The sequence below is a fragment of the Centroberyx gerrardi genome, chromosome 22 (genome assembly GCF_048128805.1).
Source record: "Centroberyx gerrardi isolate f3 chromosome 22, fCenGer3.hap1.cur.20231027, whole genome shotgun sequence".
Classification (NCBI taxonomy): domain Eukaryota; kingdom Metazoa; phylum Chordata; class Actinopteri; order Beryciformes; family Berycidae; genus Centroberyx; species Centroberyx gerrardi.
Window position 1 is genome coordinate 21,489,039 of NC_136018.1, and position 16,784 is coordinate 21,505,822.

The 16,784-nt window shown below is 42.5% G+C and overlaps 1 protein-coding gene across 2 annotated transcripts in view; it reads left to right on the plus strand.

Moving 5' to 3' along the window:
* Window positions 1-3,120: 3,120 nt before the first annotated feature.
* Window positions 3,121-16,784, plus strand: part of LOC139930788 (phospholipid phosphatase-related protein type 5) — a 65,315-nt gene continuing 51,651 nt past the window's right edge. Inside the window, exon 1 of one of the 2 annotated variants that reach the window (XM_071924069.2) lies at window positions 3,121-3,348. In XM_071924069.2, the coding sequence (XP_071780170.1) occupies window positions 3,145-3,348 (204 nt within the window). In that variant the 5' untranslated portion in view covers window positions 3,121-3,144. The remainder of the gene's footprint in view (window positions 3,349-16,784) is intronic. The other variant, XM_071924068.2, reaches the window with a different exon arrangement.

Genomic DNA, 16,784 nt, shown 5'->3' on the forward strand with positions numbered 1-16,784 from the left:
TCCGCCGACAGAACAGAGGGCTGTCAGGTGGACAGAGCTCGCGCATGTGCATGGAAATATACGGCAATATGATATAAATGTATAGATTGTGTGTGTTTGTTTTGACTTACTGCGGTCCCTCTGTCCCAAATGCATCAAGCCAGCCGGTAAAAACTCTGCAATAAGGCTGCGTTCACACATAGCGTTTTTTCCCCAACAGCCAGCGCCCTTTCCTCATTAAAAGCAATGGGAAGCGGCCGCAAGGCGCACAAAAGGCGGCCGCTCCCGAAAAGCGCTGCAGCCGGCGTTTTTTCCGTCAGAGCGTAGCGCTTTCAAAAGTTGAGAAATGTTCAACTTTTCAGAAAAGCGCCGGGTGACGTGAACCGCTTTTTCCAGCCAACCAATTGCGATCACAGAGACGCTGGCTGTTTCCCATAGCAACAACAAATATGGAGAAAGTGAAAGTGCCGGTGGAGAAATTGGACGTTGTAATAATTGAATTTCTGTTACCGCAACAGCGATCTTAAAGGCAGTATGGATTATACTGGACATGTATTGGAAATATCTGGTAAGCCTTTGCTTGTTGCACAACACTGTATTGTCTGCTAGAAGTGAACCAGCTGGTTAGTGAGCTAGCAGCTGCTCAGCTAACGTCAGGTGACGTTGCCGTGATCCGCTTTTTATTTCTCCTCACAAAAAGCGCTCCAGGCAGCGCTTTTTCCACATCAAAAAACACTATGTGTGAACACAGCCTAATAGTCCATACATCCATACTGATCTCCGTTACAGTGTGTCCCCGCCCCCCAAATACCAAACAAAAGCTCGGGTCTCAGGAGGTTAAGGGACTTAGTACAACCCCTTTGCGCCTTGCGCCTTACTTTGTGCCCACATTGTGCGTCGTTTAACTAGCAATTTGGATTTGGACACGCCCTAAATGCACTTGCGCCATGCGCTTTAGACCATGCGCCATGGATCGTTTAAATAGGGCCCTAGAATTAAAAAAAAACACTCGCTGAGTCAACTTTTCTCTGCATTAGCTAATGCTAACAAGCTGCATTAAAATGATTCAAACAGAGAGTACAAGCTCTTAACTTGACATGGACAGTACTCTTTAAAAACGTGGAAACGACAAATCACTGTTTATACATATCAGCATTATTGGCAATATTGATTTAATCAAAATACACAAGCAGAATCACCATACTTGATGCTAAGTGTTAGCTAGCATGATTATCTATCACACTTAGTTTTCTAGTTTCTCTATGCTGTCTCCTTAGCAATAAATATTAATAAACAATAAACATTATTATTATAAATGGAGGTATTGTTTGGCATATTGATTTAGTAATCAAACAGAGCAAGCAACCATACTTCTAGTATCTACTTCTACTTCCTTCCTACTGAAAGTCAATTAGATGTAGGGCAACATTGTCAGGTTCTTGGGCAAACACAATAATGTTAGCTTCTGTTTATGTTAAGCAACATTTGCAGGTGAAGTATCTCTCTACAAATAACTCCAAATGCGATGTAACTTCGAAGGCAAAGAACAAACGCCACAAATGTAACTTGTGGGTCTTCTAATGCAGAATCTAACAAAAACACAACTTTGACAAGTGTTGCAGTCAAAGATATCTAGTAACAAATAGTACCAAAAAGAAAGAAGCATTGACACACTTATTTTCTGTAGGCTGCACACTCAAAATATTAAACCTCAAAATATTACACCTTATTACACAGTATTGTATGGTGCTGGGCCTACTGCACATGATGCGATGTGTTGTATTCACAATAATACATATAATAATACGTAAACACATATAATACATACATATTTGCAGAATGTCTTTAGGTGTAAAAAAAAAACTATTCACCTCATCAAATATGTTTAATTTGTATATAAATAACAAATGTACAGAACACGCAAATTTGCATGTGTATAACTAGCTGTTCACCTTATGAATAACTCCAGATAGAGGAAACTGAAAACTACAGGAAAGTGACAATGTGCAAGGGTGCATGTGCCTTGTGGTCTGTTCGCAATGTCAGAACATGGAAACTAGTGAGAAAGAGAGAGTCTCGATTCAAGTCAGTCAGGGCTTTTTTTTTTTTTTTATCCAATCGATAAATGTGACGCCATGCAGCTTCTGCTCATTCAGTTTCACTTATTGACGTCATCTGTCTGATGTCTGATGTCTGATGAAATTTAGAGCGGAGCGCTCCGCTCTCTCTGAGTGACGCGCATAGACGTGGACGTTTGATTTCTGATGACTTGAAAACGGGATGACAGTGATACCAGATGCTGCTGACGCCTACTCTCTCTCTCTCTCTCTCTCTCTCTCTCTCTCTCTCTCTCTCTCTCTCTCTCTCTCTCTCTCTCTCTCTCTCTGTAGCATGGCAATGCATGTGTCTCGGTTCTATGTCCATAATTAGCTGCACTTCAATAGTGTTACACATACAAACTGTAACACATACACACACACACACCCCTCTCTCTCTATTTTCTCTCCATTTCTGAATGGATGAAGCAATGCATGTCTCTTTATTGTCCCTTTGCTACACTTCAGTAGTCTCTCTCTCTCTCTTTCTCTCTCTCTCTCTCTCTCTCTCTCTCTCTCTCTCTCTCTCTCTCACACACACACACACACACACACACACACAAACACACACACACACACTCTCACACAGTCTCTCGCTCTTGCCCCCCCCCCTCTCTCTTTCTCACACACACACACACACACACACACACACACACACACAGAGGGAGGGAGCAGTCAAGCCTCCCCATCTCCTATACGCTTACACACCCTCACATACCCTGCTAATCTCTCTCCCTCCCTCCCTCTCTCTCTCTCTCTCTCTCTCTCTCTCTCTTTCTCAACATACACACACACACACACACACACACTCTAGAGTCGCGGTAGCAGCGAGCAGAGGAAGCAAGGGCGAGCGAGCCTTCCACCGCGAAAAACAGACCGCGGCTCCTCGCGCACCGCCGAGCCGTCATGTGCCGGTCACCGGGAGTCGGTACCGTCAGGGAGGAGGAGGAGGCTGGCTAGGAGGGAAGAGAGAGAGGGTAGAGAGAGAGAGGAGAAAGAGAGAGAGAGAGAGAAAGGGAAAACAGGTTTTGCGTGTTGAATTAAATGTCTCTCGCTCTCCATCTCCATCATGCTGTACTTCCAGCTGGTGATCATGGCCGGGACCGTCATGCTGGCCTATTACTTCGAGTACACCGACACGTTCACGGTGCACCTCCAGGGCTTCTTCTGCTACGACACCGCCTACACCAAGCCCTACCTGGGACCGGAGGACCGGAGCGCCGTCCCGCCCGTCCTGCTGTACGCCGTGGTGGCCGGGCTGCCCACGCTGCTGGTGAGTCTAAACCCACTGACAGCTTGTAGCTGCTAGATACCACCTCGTCCCCTGCATCTGATTCCATGCATTAATACCACTAAAACTTCTCCAAAAACCTGTTTGTGCAAATAGACTCAATTGCTAAGACGTTGTTACTATCTGGTCAATTGTGCGATCAATTAGCCTATCAGATGTAGGAACTGACAAGATGCTGTTATTTGGTTGATATGATCAATTATTAGACCTATATCATCGAACTATCTTCATATTCCTATTTGGTTGATGTGATGAATTTTTAGATGTAGGAACTGACTGAGATATTAGTATTTGATCAATTTGATTAATTATTGCCTCTATGTTGTTATTTGGTCAGTGTGGTCAATTATTAGTCCTAGGTCACCAAACTGCATATATATTATTATTTGGTCAGTGTGTGTCAGTTTGGGAAATTGAAAAATACATGCTAAACTAGAAAAAAAAAAAAGCAATTTGGCTGTATTTGACCCCGGAGCACAAGAAAGTGTTCCTGTACTTGAAACACGTATTTATAATTATTATATTTCCACAGTGTGGTTAGGCATTCAATAAGGACTGGCAAAATATTAGTATCTGGTCAATGTGATCAATTATTAGACAACGTATCAGCTTTATCAGGAACATTTGTCCTGAATTTGGAGTTTCTTAGGCGAAGGTGTGGCATAACCTCTGCATCTAATGTCATTTGCAACCAAAACGTACCAAAACTAGCTTGAATAAATCAACTACATTTATTCAAAGTGGAGCAATGACTGATGACTGAGCAGATATTTGATTTGGTCAATGTGGTAAATTATTCGATGTTCCCTCTAAGCAAACTATCAGCTTAGAGGGGACATTGGTCCTGAATTCCCCCCCTGATGTGATTTCTTTATGGCTTCCAAGTAGATTCCTGCTGATTTTTGCTTGATCTTTCCTCTCCATTATAATGCTAAAAACTACAAGATCCAACTTGAACTTGGGTATAGCGAGTGCCAAACCCAGTTTGACGCCCATGGAGCGAACGAAGCTTGTGCTATCGCGGTCGATGGCTTCACTTATGTTTCACTGTTCTTTCATTAGCTCTGCCAATTACCGGCTGATTGGGGAATGAACTTATAAAATGCAACCGATGGAGGTACAGTGCGCCTTGAATGTTAAGTGCAGAGATTGTTGCTGCGGTTGCTGGACTTAAGCTGACACTGCAAGCCAAGTGGTTACACACACTTCTTTGGCAACATTTCAGGATATAGAACTGTCTATATGCCTGTTTCAGTATGCGCATATATTAGGCTATGTACAGTATGTGTGTGTGTCAGTCTCTCCATCTACAGCCACGCATGCATTAGAAATCACTGCAAATAATTGAACACAGCCCAAGCGTCCTGGCATGTCCGACAGACGGCGGTCTCAAAGCAGCAATATTACATTTAACCAGATTTAGCAGCATAAGTTCCTCTCTATCTCCTCTGCTGCCGCGGGAGTTGCTCTTTGATGGCAGCCTTCATTACACGGCATAGTACTTTTTGATGTAATTAAGTCTGGGATGTTCTCATTCAAGCTGCCAACGCCTGCTGCATGTACTGTAGCAGTGTGGAGCTTCAGTGTAAGACAGGCATAGATTTGGACAGAACAGAGCATGAGAGATTAAAGTACAACAGGATAGAAGAGATGGCATGTTCACCTTCATTCATGTATTCTTCAATCAGAATAGAGTAGGACGGAACGATAGACTACTACTTTTTATCTTCATTTTCAACTTGTAGACCAAAATTATATTTGTCTAATTCCCCTACCGACACTGGCTGTTGCATTGATTAGCTATAGTGGCCAACTGCATTAAAGGGGTAATCTGCAAGATCCTGTTTTTTTTTTTTTTGTAAAGTGTTGTCTCCATGTTTGCTTGCTGTGGTGTTTCTGCACTGCACTTCCCAGAGATCACCTGTCAATCAAACGGTGTGATGTCTTAATGAAGTTTGAGTGTCTGTAGTTGGCGCTCTTTCCTTTGTCTGTTCAGCCATGGTGGCTAACACTGCTCATGCTAACTACCCAGTTCTTCTTCAGCTTATTCCAACAAACGCATCACTTCTTGTGCGCCAGAGGATTTTTCCCAGGAAAGTCCTACCAGACACCGGGTATTTAGCACAGCAGATGTAAAAGCTTTCACGCGCTGGCTCTAGGTCACATCACTATTATGTTATATCAGTCAGCCTTGGAGAGAAGCAAAATGCACATTTATTCATATGAAAATGTTGCGGATTTACATTAAGGTGCTGTGAGAAGGATTTAATCCTCGGGGCATGACATCAAGTCAACCTGCTACTGGCTCAGCGCATAATTTGATGGCACAAATAGTTTGGTTCTAAGGTTATGTCACACAGTAATAAACACCATATGTTGCTTAATCATGCATACTAAGCTCTTAGTGTAATAGGAATGTATCTTGTTGCTGTATTTTCTATATTTATTCATTCCAGGTGAGGGATTTAGTCTTTTTCAGCAACACCCTGCTTGACAGCTCAGACAGCTCCCTCATAATTACTGCTGGTAGTCAAACTTGACAGTTGAAGAACTGAGGAATATTATATTAAATTGAATTTACACAGTACAACCCAGTGCAAGCAAAGCAGTAGCCGGTAGGTGTTGGAATTACCGGAATTACACAGTAAAATGCAGTAATGGCTTGAAATATTCAGACTTCGAGGAGACAATCCATCACAGGCAATGCAAAAAAACAACACAATAAGATAAGCCTATGTGTAACTGCCTCTCTCCAATTAGACAACGAGCAGTGCCTGCACACACACACACACACACACACACACACACACACACACACGATAGCATCTACCCACTCAGCAGAGCTGTCACAATGTAGTACCTGATACAGAGGATAAAGAAGTCAGTTATGGATGAGAAGCTAAGCTACAACATAGACCCATTTTGCACCGCAGCTTTTCAAGCCTGTAAGTTTGCACGCCGTTTTTCAAAATGGAGCGCAGCGGGCCTGTCAAGCCTGACAAGATCTCACATCCGCTTCTGCAGAAATTGAATCCAACCACCCAGCAAAACAAAGTTATTCTCAACTATGCATCTGCGGATTTCACCAACTTTCTTACCGACTTTACTTTCAACACGGATCATGCCGTTTTTTTTTTTTCCCAGCGTCTTTTCAAACTTTTTTCGACACGGCGCGTCCTTGTTTCCGCACGATCCCCTCAGTAGTCCGCGTACAAGCGTTCGCCCTCCGAATCCACATGCAGATGAGCGATGTACGTGATTGGCAGCTCGAAAATAATAGAATATTCTCTCTAGCCAATAGCAGTCCCAGCTGGGGTTGGAGGAGAAGGTTAGCGGCGCTTCAGAGGCGCAACATGAAAGGAGCTGACACGTCCTGTAGATCGGGAAGGAAATCCAGTCGACTTGTTAGAAGTCGCTTGTCAGGAATCCCGATGGAGCGCGGTGGATTAAATGTTTGCGGTTAAAAGTCGTGCCAATCAGTCTTGCGTGTAAGCGGAGTCAACTTGAACAGATGTTTTTTTTCTCCAAGAGAAAATACGACACGTTTGATGTTTATCAGAGATCTGCTCGACAGTGTTGTGTGTGTGATTTTGTGCCGTCCTGCGTTTAGGAAGTGATTTTTTTTCCTGATGGACTCAAACAGAGAATGTGTCTCTACAGCTGTATTCACACAGGACTGATATTACCTGGGGACGCTCAGTGAATGAAATCACTATGGAGAGTTGTTGGTTATTTTAATCCTGTGTGATTTGTAAAGTAAAACTTCTGGCACAGATTACCTCCCGTACTATGATGAAGACAGAGGTCCTCCTCATAACCTGTGTGAATTTAACTCTTGCTAATTTCAGCCATAGTTTGTTTTTTGGTTCACAGGTTTTTTTTCTTCCTTTTTTCTTCTTCTAGATGTGTGATTTCTGTCTTCTGGAGGCAGTAGTGGAGGTTTTGATACACAAAAAATGCATGTTTTGCTTTGCTAAAGTTGGAACTGACGAATTGTAAAATCTTGACCTTATTAAAGTGTATCCAGGACACTGGCGATTTCAGGATGCGTTTCATGAAATGCAGTGGTTGGGGGGTAATTCATTAATTACATGAGTTCCCCACATAATGCTGGTCCTGTGTGAATAGGACTTAGGTTGGATATTACAGGTCTAGTCAACAATTTTGATATTGCCGTGATTTCATCCCTACCCTGATTTTGATTGACGGCCAAATCTGAGCGTTGTGAAGGGCAAGGAGTAAAATTGAGTGCAAAATCACATAACCGAGCAGCGGCACACCCACATGTTACAGCCCTCTCCGAAGAAATCCACGGGCGACCAGTAGACTTCTGATTGCTGTAGCAGTCACACACATTGTCACACTCATTGTCACACACATTGTCACACACATTGTCACCAAAGTCAACAAGCCTTTAGATATAATGAAATGGTCAAAACCTGCTCTGTGTGACGCAACTTTCTTTTGGTTTTCACATATATCTGATAAACATGAGTTGGACTTATTTCTACAACCAAATTGATGATAGATTTTTACAGGAAGATGAGCGCATATTTTCAGGTCAAATTGTCTCTGGGCCATTGTGGTCCTGTTTAGACATACTGTACTGCATGTATTCTTGCCATGGTAGCCAATGACACTAGACATTATAAACTGAACATGGTAGGGGTACCAATTGGAAAATAAGCCTAGAATAAACCAACCATGGACCAACTAATGACAGCATTTAAGATGAATTGTGTTGGAGACAGAAGTCTTCATTTCTGGAAATTAGAATCTCATAGATAGATAGATAGATAGATAGATAGATAGATAGATAGATAGATAGATAGATAGATAGATAGATAGATAGATAGATAGATAGATAGATAGATAGATAGATAGATAGATAGATAGATAGATAGATAACTTTATTGATCCCAGGAGGGAAATTGAATTGTCATAGCAGCCAAGATACATTAAAACACAGATAACAAGATACATTAAAACAGATAAGAACACAAGAGGCTATGATGACTAAGAAGAAGAGTGACTAAATGAATAAAGATATAAATACTTGACTACTAGTGAGGTTCATAAATAAGATGCAACAATGTATACCATAAAAGTACATATTAATAGTGCATATTAAACGTGCATATTAAAAAATTAATAAAGTCCAAAGTAGTAGCAGCAGATATTTTTCAGGAATTTTTCAGGTGTGCAAAGTGTAAAATGCACTTTAAAATAATAAAGGTTAGTCCACAGACAGATAGATAGACAGATAGATTTACATAAGAATAAAATTCCATAACTAAGATAAAACACTGCAGGAGATTAATTGCTACAGTGCTTGCCTTCGGTTAGTGATGTAGAAGACAATGTGGTGCCCTTGTAGAGTATTTCAACTCCACTCTATGAAGGAAATCAACTGACAAATATTGAACTGTCACAGCAGATTTGCCACCGCTGTACCTCAGTAAGGTATTTTCCTTCTGTAGTGTGTCTGTATTGCATGTACCTTGAAATGCTGGGTCCATTTTATTGTTTGGTGGTGTATTCTTCTTATTCTTGTGGCTCCAATGGAGTTTGATAGCAGAAAATAATGAATCCATCTAAAACATCAATGGTAAACGTCAGGTTTTGGTGTCAGTCCCTCAGAATCAAAGAGCGAGGGCTTCTTTCTAGAGCCGCTATTTTGCACCAAGAGACGTTCAACAATCATACAGGGAGAAATCCATCGTAGAAGAGGAGAGAGACCAATTTCTCTACTGACAGTAGCCTCAATAGACCAGAATGCAATGCAGCTACAAGACATGTTGTGTTTTGAATAAGGGGTGAAAGACATTCTGGGAAATCTAGGAAGTCACTAACTGAAGTAGAAGTAGACGAGGCAGGTTGAAGAAAAGTGGGTACACCAAAACTTCATCACAAAATAACTCCTGGAATACACTGAACATCAGAGATCGATGATATACAACACTGCATAAAAGAGTATCTGAGGGTGGGATTTTCCTTTTAAATGGAGATGTAACAGCAGATAGCTGTCAGTCTGGCTGTAACACACCGACTCCTTATCGACGAAAACACCAAAGATAAGCACAACAGTTCTCGCTGCGAAGCACAAAGGAACAGCAATGTATGACTGTGTGCAATTGCTCTACAGTGCAATTAAAGACACTGAACTAACTGAACTGGCACAGTGTACTTTACAGCATAATGAGGTTTAGTTTGCTGAATTGATTTTAAAGTGTTTGAGATGAATATTTGTTCGGTAAATACGCACATTCATACAGCATGTAATACTCCTTGTACTGAAAAAAGACGCACTGTTATTGCTGATAATAATATCACTCACTTGATTACAGGGAAGGTGGCATGAAATATCTCTGATTTATTTACTGCCAATGGATTATGTGTACTTAATGGGATTTCTAGTGTATCTGCTCTCCACGCGAGGAGCACATTGCAGCATATGTGATAGTAGAAACCTATAGTCGAAAGAATGAGTGTAAGACCTGCAGACTGAAGAGGCACAGGGTCGGCCTCATGAAAACCCCCCCCCAAAAAAAACCAAAAGAATATGAAAAAGATGAGATCTGTGTCCCTCAGCACAGCTAGGGTTTGTGCCGTGCCTTGCAACTGGCACAATTGTGTCAAATGTCTTGATGAATTTTACCATTTTATCAGAGTTGTGGGTGTCTAAAACGATCATTTCCTAAGTATGGTTGTAGATTATAGATCATATTATAGTAGATTTCTTCAGTAATGATCGTTTCTCAAGCGTGGCTGTAGATTATAGAACATATTATAGTAGATTGTCTCAGCAGTGGTTGCCAAATGAGAATACAACAACTGTAGCCTAGGGGCCAAGAAAATGCAATTTGAATATCATCATAAACAACATTGTTAGGGGAATCAATTCTGTAATGCAATGGCAAGTCTAAGCCTTACTGCGTTACTCCTTTAATTCTACAACCAGATTCCAATATTTTATACACATCATTTAGTGTATAGCAGTGACATGGCTTAGACCACCAATCCCGGAGACCGAAGCCAAACTCTGTGGCTGATCTAACATGGCACATTTGAAATAAAAAAATAAAAAAATCATAATTTAGGAATATTAGGCATTCTTGTTATGACCTCCCATCTGCCCGGAGGTGCAGTTTGTGGTCAAGTCCCCGACCCCTCAATTTCAGCCGACATTATTAATGTATGACCTCGAGTATGCAAATCCCCCCCCCCCCCCATATCTCTGATTGCCACTGTAATTAGCATTCCAATCCACACATTGGCTTTAGGGGCTTGTGAAATATTACTGCATGATGCTGCACTTAAAAAGTCATGAGAGGAAGAGTGGGAGGGAGGGAAAGGAAGGCAGAATGAGAGAGAGAGAGAGACAGAGAGTAAGAGAGCCGGCGGCTTAGCTGCGAGCCAAGAGAGACGCGCAACACTCTAACCTCCGCAGGATAATAACTCAGTAAAGGATTATCGTGCTCATTTGCAACAGTCCAGTGAACCTCTCTGAAGAATCCAGGCATGGATCTCAATATGGAGCAGCAGATAGTGGGAAATGGTAATTCACTTTGCCTCACATGAAAGGTCGGGGCGCTTCGGTCCGTGATACATGGACAACATGACTTTTTGAGGCAAGCGTCCAATGCTGCAGCAGGGTTTGGAAGCAGTACCACTGACAAATCAGTGTGGATAGCACAGTGGGTTTTGAGGACCATAAACAACATAAGGCCACATAGGGCATTTTTTGGAACTATCGGACTCTATCTAGGTGGAGCTCCTGGACGAGATGATAAAGCTCTCGGTGCTCCGTTCTATCTAGGAGGATGTCATGTACGCACATCCTCTGCTCATCCTCTTCTTCAAGGAGGACTAATTAGATAGCCTGTAAGTTGTTGTCAACTTTATGTGGCATAGCAACAAGAATGATGTACCACTCCTTCTGCCATTTGACTTCATGCTCTCTCTGTTACCAGCGACATTCACAGACACAAAAAGCCTCCTATCTGATCACAGAGGACAAAAGGAGAGCAGAGTATTTCATTTTCACCCACTGCCGCTTGAAACCTCTGGCCTTAGCAGTCCAAAGGCTGTGATACATCTTCTTCTGAACAGTCCTCTGAAAAAACTGTCATAGCTATTTGCAGAATTAACCATCAACCTTGTCCACAGATGTCGTCCATTTATCACAGCCTTTGGACTGCTGAGGCCAGAGGTTTGATTCATGCCGCCGTGGCTGAAAATGAAATACTCCGCTCTCCCTCTGTCCTCTCAGTCCCTTTGGATCGGTGTGCTGAAAGGCCTTGTCTGTTGTTCGCTGACAGACACTGCCTCGGCATCCCTTTCAAACCTGTTGCCGCTGCAAGCCCAATTAACTTGTAGATGGAGACATATTGAGACATAGTCCTTTATTGTCAAAACCTTGGGGGAAAGGAGACATGCACACTGACCAAGGAAAGACTTGCCCAAATATTGGTTCAATGTCAATGCCTTTTTGTTCCCGTTGGCTGCACTCTGCCTCGCCACGCTGATGAAGACAGATGAGCGGCTTGACATCGACGACTATGAAGTTAAATGAGTGAGAGAGGGAGGAAGAAAGACGGCGAATGGGAGAAAGAGTAACAGAAATTGAAAGAGCGAAAGAGAGAGGAGCGAAAGAGCCTGGCCCTTACCAGAAGAATAGTTGAGTAAATAAGCAGCACCAGTCATCCTGGCACTGTCATCTTGACTTAGCCGGCAGGGAACTGCTCTGCACCGAGGGAGACGGAGAGAGAGAGAGAGGGCAGGAAGGTAGTTAAGGGACTAAACAAGCAGCACATTGTCACTGTGGCCCTGTCAGTTTGTATTATTGCCGATGAGAAAGTGGGACAAATGGCCTGTGGCTGTCACAGTGTTGCTAAGGCTTTTGGGAAATCAGGCGGCCCTTTGGCCAGTTCTTGCCGTTCTCAATGATATAAGTTGCAATAAGTTGCCGCTTGTAAAATAACAGTGCATGATCAACACTAGTATGCGGGAACAAGTGCTATAATAATGATAAACTATATTTATATAGCACCTATCTAAAAGCAGAGTTTGCAAAGTGCTTAACGAGAAGGAATAGTAAAATACATGACATAAAAATGGGAGACACGAGAAAATAGCTTGAAAGAAGAATATATAAATATGTAAATGGCTTAAAATGTATGGACCTATAAATTAATTTTAGTTAAACTCGAACTGTACACCAAAATAAAATGCTTGTAACGGTCACCAGAAATCACTCTACCACACTCTGGCAGCAGAGTGGAAAGTCACAACCTGGGAGTACGTTGTTGCAACATAATGCTCGTAATGTTCTGTTATTACAGGGACACAACACAAACAAGGCAATAGTAAATATGTTGTCTCCCAGAAATGGTGCAGTCCCCCTCTGGGCCAATCAGTAACAAATATGTCACCTTTTTTTGACCTATAATTGTAGCGCCTCCCCTCGGGCCAAACAGTGTAATTTTGAAAATGCTGGAACGCATTGGTGAGATGCATCATAGCATAAACAAAGGAACGAACCGATGCAAACTGACCCATACCCCCCACCCCCCCCCCCCCCCTCCCATAAAATTGTCGAGAAGTGAATGGGCTGCTGAGCCGAGCAGCTGGCTGGATGCTAGCGGGCCATCAGTGTTGCTTGGCGAGGGGTGTCACACCACCTTGTCATGGCAACGCGGCTTCGTCACAGCAATGCCAGGACACATTCGGTTGCCACGCCGAACATTCATCCGTCGCTGCCGAGCGCCAGCAACCCTTTTGTGTGCATGTGTGCGCGCGCGTCTCCATCTGCTTCGGAGTACGGCCTATTACTGTATGTCATCCAGTATCTCGGTATGCGAGGGTTCTGCCCGGCCAATGAGGTCTAGTGTGTTTGCTCTCTCATGGTGTTCAAAAGAAAGAGACCTAGAAAGATCAGGTTCAGGTGTAATTGCGTATCTACGGTCTTGTTTATACCTGGCATCAGCATGCATCTCATGTCCACATTGTGTCTAGTTATGATTATAATTTTACCTGCCAGTAACGAGCATCTCTGGTGTCTCCACCGAAGTCAAATTGCTCTTTCTTTTGCAGAGCGCAGCTTGCTGTGCACATCACTTCCACTCAAAATCTATACTTCCATTAGAAAGATGCCAAGTGTTGGGGAAATTGCATTATTTTATGCACTTACTTTTCAAAACACAGGATGAAGTTGGAAACAGCTGAGGAGAAGGCAGTTTTATACAGCGGCTGTCATTACTATAAAGTTTGTCAAACTGAATTGTCAGCAGACACGTGATTTCGCTCGTTTCCTGCGCATGAGTATGCCGACTATTGATTTTGATGAGTTACTATTCAAAACTCCTTGCTAGTTTTAAAGCTGTTCTAGGCAAGATTTTTATGTAAGAATACACCCGTCTTATCGGCTTAAATCACACAGTGGGGCTGCAACAGAGAAGAGCCTCTCATCCTCAGCAACGTCGTAGATTCACCCTATTTGCCCAAATGAAATTATGGTTTTGGGTATGGTCAATGGTGGGAAATCTTCTCCACACAGGGAGTGATGAATCGAAACAAGTGAAAAGAGTGAGACACAAGCTGTCTCCTCAACAGCAGTGAGTCTCTGTCCAGAGAAAGCTGGACCTACCAACGTTAGATCTTTTTCCTCTCTGGTCTCTTTGGTATCTTTTGGTATGAAGCATCACAGACTGGCCGGGTTGGTAAATGTCACATGTAACATTTGTGACATGTCCAAACGTGATAACATGAGTGTGCTGTGTGTTTTTTACTGACGTCACCTTACAGGTTTACTAGCTTTGATGTCCTTAAAAAGACTGAGGGACAGTCAGAATCAATTACCATTTGTCGTGAGTCTAGACTGAGGGGCAGTCAGAGGTTCTTGAGCCTAGGTACTCAATTCTGGTCCTTGAGGCTCACTAACCACCAGGGAGGAACAAAAACCTGCAGGACACCGGCCCTCGAGGACCGGAATTGAGTACTTCGGCTCTAGAGGATTTCGGGCTCATGTCCAATAGGGAACTAAGAGGGAACGAGTGTAGCTAGGGGCCAAGTCATGATGACCGAGCCATACTTTATAGCCAGTGCAGAGATGCTAAAATCTGTGATTATATATCTCTTCATTTGGCACCAGTTGAAATCCTAGCTGCTGTTTTCTGAACAAGCTGGAAACATGAGAGACTTTTGACTGAGTGATGAATAGAAGGAGTTGCAGTGGTTTTAACACCGGAAGGGCCAAGCCGCCATTAACTGACTGTTGAATTTCAACTGACACTTTGTTGGCCCTCTTAGACTCCCCATTGACCTTTCTAGTTAAACCAGCTGAGATAAAACAATATGAACACCTAGGATACATGTTAACACTAATTGTACAGGGGATCAGAGTGTCTTCCACTCAGTAACTTCCGAAAGCAAAAATGTATGCCTATCTGGCCGCGAGCTTCACCCACTGGAGGGTGTTGCTCTTGAACGGAGATTGCTCAATTGCCAAAAAGAGTTCTACTGTGAGTGTTTTCATTTTAGTGAAAGTTTTACATATTTAACCATGACCAAAACCATACCCTAACCTTAACCAAATTGTTTTAGTTGCCTAACTTTAACCAAAGTTTTAGTTGCCTAAACCTAACCAAAGTTGTTTACTTCCCTAAACTTAACCGTTAGCTAGATGAAAAGGCGAAAATGGCATGTCCAGTTTGTGCTGTTGTCACATAATCCAATTTGCGGTGGAGGAACAAAGTGTTGACATAATTTGTGAACACAACATGCACGCGTTTCAGAGTTTGTGCTCATTTCACCAAATTTGATGAGACTGCGTCGATCTGTATGGGCGGGTTGTGTCCAGCCAACTATGTCTACTATTAGCCTGTTTGCTTTCTCATGGAGTCTGACTTTTATGGATTTGTTGCCAGGCTACCAAGCAGAACATAAATCCATTCATTTACCATTAGCAGAGGAGAGAATGGTGGAGCCGGAGGAGCAGAAAGCCATAAATAGAGTGTAATAATGTCACTGGAAGCAGTTAGATACAAGCCCCATCGCCATTCAGACAAGACTGCAACCCCAACGAAATCTTTTTATGTGCTCTACCTGTAGTTCTTCTCTTTCTTTCTTTCTTTCTTTCTTTCTTTCTTTCTTTCTTTCAGCCCTTCCCTTATCCCTCCTTTATGTTCCTTTTGAAAAGTCTCTAACCTGGTATAATAGGATTGGTGACAGCAGTGGGGACGACTGTCTCAAAGAAGGGAGAGGCAAAAGCCGTATTTGAGTTGTCACAAGAGTGGCATTTGACATTTTCCTTTTCCTTGTAGGATGTCCTCTACTGGCCGCAGACATCTAAAAAGGGAAATGCGGGAAAAAGGAATAGACTAGAATACAAAAAAATTCAATACAAATAGTAGTAATATAATCCACTGGAGTACTCAAACTTTGTTGGCCTTTTTTGTTGCCATTGCTGTTCCTTTCTGCAGACTGAGAGTGTGTCACTCTACAGTTTGCCATCAATTCTCTCAGGCCCCAAAATCTTAATTCCAAAAGTCCATATAATATTTAATTAAAGTACTCATTCTTATTTGCAGACATGAATTGTGTTATTGTAATCTACAAGCAGTATCAATCTTTGTTCCAAGTATTTGTAATTTGTCATTACTATTTTTAGTAACTGCAATGGACCATTGCTTTGCTATTAGATTACTGTAATCAAGTGCACATGTAATCTATTAGTCTCCAACCCTGTAAATGAGGTTAAATCCTACCAGAGGAAGAGGCTAGATGTATCATTACTGACTGGAACCAGACTTTGTGTTGCTGTGGAGTTCTGCTGCATTCAGCAGCCACAAACACTTTAACACCAGCAACACCGCAGCCTCTGGAGACTCTGTCCCTCACTCATCCTTCAGCCAGAGTTATACGAGATAGATCATAAACTGATGATGCCGTAAAGGGAGAGAGAGCACTTTGGTGATGGGGTGTTGACTCTTGGAGAGAAGAGCTACATGAGTTTGATCTCAATCTCTGGGTTTTTCCTTCCAATTAACTGCTCGGTGGCTCATCTTTTACTGCAATATGACCTGCGAATGAAATCCACATCTCTTCTTTGCTTTGACCTTCTGAATGCAGTCCAGTAAAGTGTAATGTTTCCTCCTGAAGGCAGTCTTAAATCCCCCTCAACCCCCATTTCTGTACAAAACCCACCAAACTGGTCATGCTACCCCGTAAGCCTCTTTAAAACCCTGGGAAAAGTGTCTATCTGTAGCAGAAGGCTCTCTGTGTACTGAGACCCATTAAAATGTAATCAGCAGAGCAATGGAGGCTATCAGTGCCCTAAATATGATAGACTATGTGTCATTATGCAGTGTATTTTGAGTGTCTGAAATGGATGCTCAACAATAATCTGTGCCTAATCC